Source organism: Natrix helvetica (assembly GCF_964273705.1).
Source record: "Natrix helvetica genome assembly, chromosome: Z".
In the NCBI taxonomy this organism is placed as follows: domain Eukaryota; kingdom Metazoa; phylum Chordata; class Lepidosauria; order Squamata; family Natricidae; genus Natrix; species Natrix helvetica.
Window position 1 is genome coordinate 25945926 of NC_138554.1, and position 9567 is coordinate 25955492.

General features: G+C 40.5%; 1 protein-coding gene across 3 annotated transcripts in view; it reads left to right on the forward strand.

The window, feature by feature from the left end:
* TULP2 (TUB like protein 2) overlaps nucleotides 1–4527 on the forward strand; it is a 37841-nt gene extending 33314 nt beyond the window's left edge. For all 3 annotated transcript variants that reach the window (XM_081970785.1, XM_081970787.1, XM_081970786.1), the window contains 3 exons: nucleotides 1965–2063; nucleotides 2153–2324; nucleotides 3722–4527. In XM_081970785.1, coding sequence (XP_081826911.1) covers nucleotides 1965–2063; nucleotides 2153–2324; nucleotides 3722–3855 — 405 coding nt within the window. In that variant the 3' untranslated portion in view covers nucleotides 3856–4527. The remainder of the gene's footprint in view (nucleotides 1–1964; nucleotides 2064–2152; nucleotides 2325–3721) is intronic.
* Nucleotides 4528–9567: the final 5040 nt, after the last annotated feature.

Sequence of the window (9567 nt, forward strand, 5' to 3'; positions counted from 1 at the left end):
TTATTTATTCTGAAAGATGCAAGTGCCACAAAACACATGTCAAGCACAAAAAATCAGGAAATCCAGGCAGTTCAAATGAATACATAGATTTAAGTGTAATCTTTATTGTCATTGTACTTAAATACAACGAAATTGGTTTATTTATTTATTGCAAATTTATTGCAAGCTTAAGCACTCTGCAAGAATCTTAATTACATGTAGTCTTCAACTTACAGCAGTTCATTTAGTGACCGTTCAAAGTTACAACGACACTGAAAAAAGTGATTTATGACCATTTTTAAGAGTTAGAACATTTGTAGCACCCCCATGATCCTGTGATCAAAATTCACAAGCTTGGCAATTGGATCAAACTTATGACCATTGCTGTGTCCCAAGGTTATGTGATCCCCTGTTGCAACCTTTTGACAAGCAAAGCCAATGGGGAAGCCAGATAACTTAACGACTGGGTTACTAACTTAACAATTGCAGAGATTCATTTAACAGAGGCAAGAGAGGTCGTAAAATTGGGCAAAAGTCACTTAACAAATGTCTCACTTAACAACAGAAATTTTGGACTCAATTGTGGTTGTAAGTTGAAACTGATCTTGCATTTGACCCCTCCCTCACAGTCATCTCCTATAATACTCAGTCCAAGGAGACTACTAAACCAGACAGCTCAGTAGCTTGATTCAGTAACATTGATTTTTGCTTACTGTACCGGAGAATTTCAATGAATTTATTTTAAAACAAAGATAAATGATGTAAAATAAAGAATAATTTATCATACACAAAAAGAAAGTAAGTAATAAACACGATAATCAAAAGATGAAGAAACAAAATGTAATTATCCGATATCACCTAAAAGATTTTTAGTGTTAGCTAAGTCTCTCCAATTATTTTTTCCAAAGGAACGATAGGTAATGTGAACATTTTCTGATTAGCCAAATATATAATTTTCTCAAAAATGGATAAATTCTGCATTTCTAAAATTGTTCTTTGAAGCCATGTGGTTTCCTTTGACTTCCCTTTGGTCATTATTCAATTATCTGGCTTTTTTTTTTACTTGATATGAATCCATGATTACCCTGGCAGGGCAACTAAACTGTTAGATCCTTGGACAATTTTTCCAATATACTTTGAAACGGAAAGACATTTCATTCTGTTAAATCAGGTGGCTATTTTTTTAAGATGATCAGAGGAAGGGTGATCTTCTCCAGATAAAATAAAAGGATATGCTGATTGATAATTTATAATCTTTTTCAGAGATTTTCCATTCTAACCAGGAGAAAAAAAGAGCACTTCAAATACTGCACCTTTTAAAATTAACTTCCTCAACTTGGTATCTTTTAATGAAAAGAAGGACCACGGTTGATATGATGGCAGTGTTCCAATATCTCAAGGGTTGCCACAAAGAAGGGTGGTGGTGGTCAACCTATTCTCCAAAGCACCTGAAGGCAGAACAAGAAACAATGGATGGAAACTAATCAAAGAAAGAAGCAATAGCAATAGCACTTAGACTTATATACCACTTCAGAGTGCTTTATTGCCCTTTCTAAGCAGTTTATAGAGTCAGCATGTTGCTCCCAACAATCTGGGTCCTCGGTTTACCAACTTCAGAAGGATGGAGAACCTTGAGCTGTCCAGAATCGAACTCCCGGCAGTGAACTGAATTAGCCTGCAGTACTGCATTCTAACCATTGTGCCACCACGGCTCTCTAGAAGCAATCTAGAACTAAGGAGAAATCTTCTAACAGTGAGAACAATTAACCAGTGGAATGACTTGCCTTTAGAAGCTGTAGGTGCTTCATCACTGGAGGCTTTTAAGAACAGACTGGACAATCCCTTGTCTGTAATAGTATAGGGTCTCCTGGTTGAGCAGGGAGCTGGACTAGAAGACCTCCAAGGTCCCTTTCTCTTATTCTATTATTCAGAATTAAAAGCAGAAGTTGATAGATTTCTCACTTGCCATCCCTGTCCCCTCGCAGGAGACCAATGTTTTGGGTTTCAGAGGTCCACGGAAAATGACAGTGATAATTCCTGGAATGAATTCAGAGAATGAGAGGATCTGCATCCAACCTAAAAATGTGAGTGGTTCTTATTGCTTTTATTTTGGGAGAAAAACCACCAACGTAGGAATGCTGGTACAAACATGTTTGTAATTCTCTGCCTAAAGGAACATGAAACTTTACTGTTGCGATACCAGAACCGGAATATGCAAAATTTGATCAAACTCCAGAACAAGGTGCCTGCTTGGAACGAGGAGACCCAGTCATACGTACTCAACTTCCATGGGCGGGTCACGCAGGCTTCCGTCAAGAACTTCCAAATCATCTCAGAAGACGACCGTGAGTAGTGGGCAAGATTTGGGAGAGTGCAGAAGATTTTGCAAGCTGATGCTAGCTAGCTATGCAGAAGTCCCATTTAGTGAGACTAACTTATAAGTAAATCTATTGTGGCCAGTTTTTCTGCCAAATATGAAATTATTTAAGGGGGTTAGAACAAAGGGATACCAGAATGGTTAGCATAAGCACCAGCATTAGGAAGTGTGTTTTACAGATAGATATGTGAATGAGATTAGAGTTTTGGCAAGAATTGACAAGAACAGGATCATAGGATTGGGATATTTAGTTTAGTGAACACAGTGGCGCAGTATGGAGCTGTTATGAAAAAGGCAAACTCTTCCTTGGGGTTGAATAGGAAAAAGAACCCCAAATATCGTGAGAATCTTATGGACAACCAATCTCATTTAAAGTATGGAAACTGTCATCTCTCCATCACCAAAAAGAATTTTTGTAGAGCTGAAAAATGCACAACAGGGCAAGCAAAATAACCAAAGGATTAGGCAGTTTCCTCAAATATTTGTGGCTTGGAAGGACAAATAAAGTTGATGAGCATGAAATGGGTATAAAGTTGTCCATGTTGTAGATGAGGAAAATAGATTGGAAGATTGTATTGCCCCTTTCACATAATTCTGGAAATTGTGGTTATTTTATGAAATCTAACGGTGGATGATTCAGGGCAGATATTCTCATATGGTATATAATTAAAATTGTAGAATTTTCTTCCACTGAACACAGCAGTGGCCACCAATTTCAAAAGCCCTAGAAAAAAATAAGATGTTCAGGGAGTGAAAAGTTATTAACAACAGCTAGCTACAATAGCTATCTTCTATCATAAATGTCAAGGATTCCTGTAGATGGAGACTATGAACAGGAGAGCATCAGTATACTCCTTTTCAATACTAAAGTGTTCCGCTGGGAATCTCTTGGCTGCTTTGGTCCAATCTCAATATGTGCTGGGAAAATTATTTTCTAATAGGCAAAGGAATCCCTGTGGATTTTACTCCGCTAGTCATTGTTGAATATAGGAGGCAGTTCTCATCTCCATTTCAAGGGCATCGAGCCAGTATTGACCAATGACATTTCTGTGCTCATGTAGCCAGCATGACTTTATAGAATACTGTTACCTTCCCACAGAAGTGGTACCTATTTATCTACTCAAATTTGCATGCTTTTCAACTGCTAGCTTGTCAGGAGCTGGGGCAAGGATGGGAACTCACCCTGCCACATGGTGCTCAGGTCTCAATGTGGGTGGCAAGCCCAGTATCTTAATTGCTCAGCTTCCTAATAGTCCTGATCCGAATTGAGGTAAGAGGTCAGATGCACAAGTTTCATCTCGGAAATGAAGTTTTGGGTGGATCTTTTCTTTTGCCTCAATAGTCTTTCATCTCCTTGGTTTGCAGCTGACTACATCGTGCTCCAGTTTGGCCGGGTGGCCTCTGATGTCTTCACCATGGATTACCGATTCCCCCTCTGTGGGCTTCAGGCATTTGCCATCTGTCTGTCCAGTTTTGATGGGAAGCTTGCTTGCGAGTAGAAAAGGCCGGGCCAGCTCAACCAGATTTTTTACGCTAAAAGCTTGTGGCTTTGCTCCAGAGGACTTCCTGCTACCTCGTAAAATCAGACACCAATCCTTACATTGCCAGTATTGCTCATCTTTGTCCTTCCTATTTTTATTTTTTGTTGTTGTTGTTAGGCTGGATTTCCACATGATCTGTTACTGTCAAACTGGCATACGTTTTCCCATTGTTCTTCCTCCTTTCCATTCCAACGAAGATTCCCTGCCAAGCTTTTGTCATAATTCCTAAAATCTTTGACTTCTCTTCCATTTTCCATTTTGATTTTTCATCCGCGTAGACGTTCTACTCTAGCCAACCTGTTTCCTCTTATGCCACATTGTCTTTGAACATGGCTTACTCTTGTTCAGACTTATCCTGTCCTCTCTTGCGCTCTCTCCCCCTCCAAAATGAATCCAGGAACACCAACAGAAAACAAACCATCTCAGAAGATGTGGAAGATAGCTCCATTATTGAACAAACACCCGCTAATAAACAGCCAGTTCTGCCAGCTGAATTGTTTCAGATCAAAGGGAGGGGCAGCCCAACAGATGGGAAGGAGCAGCTATATTGTAACCCTGGACGGAAGCTGCCACCCCACACATCTTCCCTTCTTTTATCAAATTGCAAATAAAACTTACTCAGAGACCAAACTGCCTGTTGACTTCTTTCTGGGAAGGGGTAAAATTATTTCCAGAACCATTTCTGAAAGCTGTAGATTAAAAGAAAAGAGAAATATTCAAAATCGCTTCTAGGTTTTTAGGACTCATAATTACACAGAAAGAATTAGGTGGATGCTTATCACTACAAACTTGTCCCATTGTTTTCAGTGAATCATTCTTCTGGATCCCACCCATGAGTGAATTGTGCTGCATTTCCTGGAGCTGGCTTGCTTATTTCCTTATTTGATTTTCATCCTGCCTTTATTACTATATAAGTAATTCAAGGCAACAAACATGTCCAATACACCTTCCTCCTCCTAGTCCTCAACTCACGACCACAATCGAGCCTCAAATTTCTGTTGCTAAATGAGACATGTTAAGTGAACTTTGCTCCATTTTACAACCTCCCTTGCCTCAATTGTTAAGTGAATCACTGCAGTTGTTAAGTTAGTAACACAGTTGTTAAGTGAATACGGCTTCCCCATTGGCTTCCTTGTCAGAAGGTCTCAGAAAGGGATCACATAAGCCTGGGACACTGCAATCGTCATAAATATGAGTCAGTTGTCCAGATCCTGAATTTCGATCACCTGACCAAGGGATTTCTGCAATGGTCATTGAAAGCAGTCATAAGTCACCTTTTTCAGTGCTGTGGTAACTTTGAATGGTCACTAAATGAATTGTTGTAAGTCAAGGATTCCCTGCATTTCCCCCATAATAACTACCTTGTGAGAAAGTGATTGGCTACAAAGTCACCCAGCGGGCTTTCATACCTGACACGGGACTAAAACTCACCATTTCTGGTTTCTAAGTCAGCATCTTAATCACTAGTCCAAACTGGCTCTTTAACTTACTCTCATCATATAAACATAGTACACCATTGACACACACACACCCCCGAGAAAACTAAGAATGATGGTTATAGGAATAGAAAATGTTACTGAATAAACTTGCTTATGGCCCTAGAAATACGTGTACAGTTCCAGACAGAAACATTTATAAATATTTAACAAAATCGTCAGATTTTTTCCCCTCAGGCTTGTTGTGTTTATAAAAAAAACTACAGTGATACAGTGGTTTTAGAGTAAAAACTCATGTCAGGAAAATAAATGGCATTCAACCTTTTTTAAAAAATTAAAAACGAGAAGGTGGCGAAAATAAGGAAGGGGGAAAGCAATAATTATCACTGAACTAACTTGCCCTGGCATGTATTTATTTCATTTGGATGCACCCTTCTCCAATCAGTATATTGGATGGCAATTGGCAAAGAAACATATGCCCACACACCAAAGATAAATCTACTGTTTTTCAGTAAGGCATTTATGTTCCCAGACAGATTAATCCTTTAAAAGAGAGTAACAATTGTAATTATCCATCCTTCTAAATCATGGCTGCTTGATGTGTCATGGCTTTAACTAACAACCACTGATTTCATACCAAATGTCAGGTTAATAGCAATCAAATCAGTGGTGGGATTCAAAAATATTTACTACCAGTTCTGTGGCTTGGTGAGCGCGGCAGGGGAAGGTTACTGCAAAATTCCCATTTCCTCCCGATCAGCTGGGACTCTGGAGGCACAGAATAGATGGGGACAGGGCCAGTCAGTGGTGGTATTTACCGGTTCTCCGAACTACTCAAATTTTCTGCTATTGGTTCTCTAGAACTGGTCAGAACCTGCTGAATACCACATCTGAATCAAATTATTCTGTAGTTTAGTATCAGGCTCTAGAACATTTAGGGCTGGTAGGAACATTTAGAGCTGCCTGGTGTAGGCTGCATAAACTAGTTACTTGAACTAGACGACCACTAGATGGAAGCAAAGGGTTAGGAATTCCTATATCTCTTTGCTACCATCTACTGGTAATTTGGAGTTTCTCAGCCCAGATATGGTAACATGGCTTAATTGTCTTTTTTAATCAGCTGGGGTAGGTGTGATGTGGGTTGCAAGAAAAGATACCTGGGTGCCAATGGCAAGAGACCACAGGTTTTACAGGATATGTCAATTTGATTCCCAAGTGAAATCTTTGGTCCTATAGAACAGGGGTCTCCAACCTTGGCAACTTTAAGCCTGGCGAACTTCAACTCCCAGAATTCCCCAGTCAGCTTTGCTTTAGGCTTGAAGTCGCCAAGGTTTGGAGACCCCCGTTTTAGAGCAAAGCTGGCTGGGGAATTCTGGGAGTTGAAGTCCTTCAGGTTTAAAGTTGCCAAGGTTGGAGACCCCTGCTATAGAAGATAAGTGGGAAAGGGTTTCCAGCAAAACTGAGTGGCATTTAATTTATGAACAATAAAAAAGATTTATTTCTGGATGTAATACATGGATACAACATACAGCAGGGTTTGCATCTATTAAATGCACAAATCCTATATGAAGTACAGCTAGTGCTCGACTTACAACCCCTTTTGAACCCAACATTTCTGTGGTTAAGTGTGACATTTGTTAAGTGAATTTTGCCTAATTTGATTACCTTTCTTGCCTCACTTGTTAAGTGAATCATTGCAGTTGGTAAGTGAGTAACCTGGCTGTTAAATGAATCTGGCTTCCCCATTGACTGGTTGTCAGAAGGTCGCAAAAGGGAGTCATATGATCCCAGGATACTGCAACTGTCATAAGTATGAGTCAATTGCCAAGAGTTTGAATTTTGATCACATGACTACTGGGATGTGGTGTGGTCTTAAGTGTAAAAACAATCATTACTTTTTTCAGTACTGTTGTAACTTTGGTCACTAAATGAACTATTGTAAGTTGAGGACTATCTGTAATAAGAGCCTGAATACCTGGCTCTGCCGGTTGGCCTGGGGACGCAGCGGTTGGCAGGTAGTACCACACTGGAAGTGGCCACTAGATTGATAGCAAACCCCACCTCTCCCCTCGCTCTCTGCTTCCCCACCCACCCCATCCAGTGACGTGCGGTGAGGTTTATGGCTGGTGAGGCTGGTGACATCATCAGGAAGGCGGGGAATGGGACCACGTGTGCTGGAGGCTGAGGCTGCCTCAGCCTCCAGCACACTTGATCCCATTCCCCGCCTTCCTGAGCGTGCTCCGCCGGCTCGCGCTCCGCAGTCCTCGAAAGCGACTGGGGAACGATGAGAACCTTCCTGCCTCTGCTGGACTTTGCGCGCTCCTCGCGACTGCATATTGCAGTCGCGAGGAGCGCGCAAAGTCCAGCAGAGGCAGGAAGGTTCTCGTCGTTCCCCAGTTGCTTTCGTGGCTTCGTCATCCGGGAGCGCCGACAACATTTCTGCCTCTGCAGCTCCCAGGCGCGGCCGGATGGATGTATATAATATTATAATATTTTATATATATATATATATATATATATATATATATATATATATATATATATATATATATATATATATATATATATATATATATATATATATATATAGTATATAATATTATATACTATTATTTCATGAAGAGAGGTGAGGCTCTGCCTCCCCTGCCTCCCCTGACCGCACGTCCCTGACCCCACCTATATTTCATTTTCATATTGCTGTGCTCTCATTATTTTCTATTTCATTATTTATCCTATTGTTCCATTTCTTTGCTACTGTTATATTTCTACTTCTTTTCATTTATCCATTTTTACTGTTGTAAGCTGCCTAGATTAGAACAACCCCATTGCGAGATAGGTGGCAAATAAATTTAACAAACAACTGAGTGTAGGAGTTCTTACTCCATACCATTGACTACTCCACCCTCTTCTCAGGCTTCTTAAATCAACCCTAAAATATTTTACCAATTGCAGAAATCAGCCCTAGCACCTGTGATGTAATCAGGACAAACTCTCCTCAGGGCCTATTCAGAGTGCCAAAGCCTTCCCACATCATTTTACTCCAAATTGCCCTCCCCACCCTTGCATCTCAGAATACGACCTTCCAGGACGGAGATGGTTTGTTAGACAAACCTTGCTTTCATTCAACATTGATACTAGCTTCATTGACTCTAGTTCCACGCACAGACTGCTTTAAAGCATAATCCAGAAACATTAACATCTTTGCCTTACTTCATAACACGATGAAACTTGATTCAGGTAGTCCTTGATTTATGACTATAACTGAGGCCAAATTTCTGTTGCTAAGCAAGACAGCTGCTAAGTGAATTTTGATCCATTTTATTACCTTTCTTGCCACAGTTGCTGTGAATCACTGCAGTTGTTAGGTCAGTAACATGGTTGTTAAATGAATCTGGCTTCCCCATTGACTTTGTTTCTCTGAAGGTCGCAAGAGGAGATCACATGACACCAGGACACTGCAACCATCATAAATATATGCCAGTTGCCAAGCATCTGAATTTTCACCATGTGACCATAGGGATGCTGCAATAGTTGTGTGAAAAACAATCACAAGTCATCTTTTTTCAGTGCCGTTGTAACATTGAACAGTCACTAAATGAATGGCTGTAAGTCTAGGACTGGTTCTACAGAGAAAGGAAAAGGTGGGTGGAACTTACTGCTACTCTCTTTAATGAGGTTGAATGGGATGAAATCTGGTGGACTATTTTGGAAGAATCCTTCTTCTTACAAGAGCGTCTTCAACTATATCAACGTTCTGCCATTTTTAGAAGAAAACTTTGCTCTCTGTGTCATAGCTTGCTGGTGGGTAATGAACACTGGTCTTTTTAACTCGCATCTGTGATATTAGAGTTTCCAGAAGTTCAGATGACCAGTAAGTGGCAGCAAAGAGATACCCTCCACACACACAAAATCTCTGTTGACATCTAGTGGTGGGCTTGATGTTTGCAACCTAGATAGTCTTGTATGCCTAGTGATTTTTTATTTAACACTAGCTGATAACCTGGCATTGCCCGGATATTTATTTATGGAGGGGAAATGTCCAGACGAAAAACATAATTTCTAATGTTAGGTTTTCCTCTTTACCAGAGGAAGCCCCCTTGTAGAGTGTTGTGAAGCTGTTACCATGGCAACTCCACTGCTCTGTACAGTAGAAGTCATTTTAAGGCACACCAAGCTGTATCTTAACAGAACACACACCCTGAAGGGTGTTGGGGTCTCTTACCATCACCCGCCC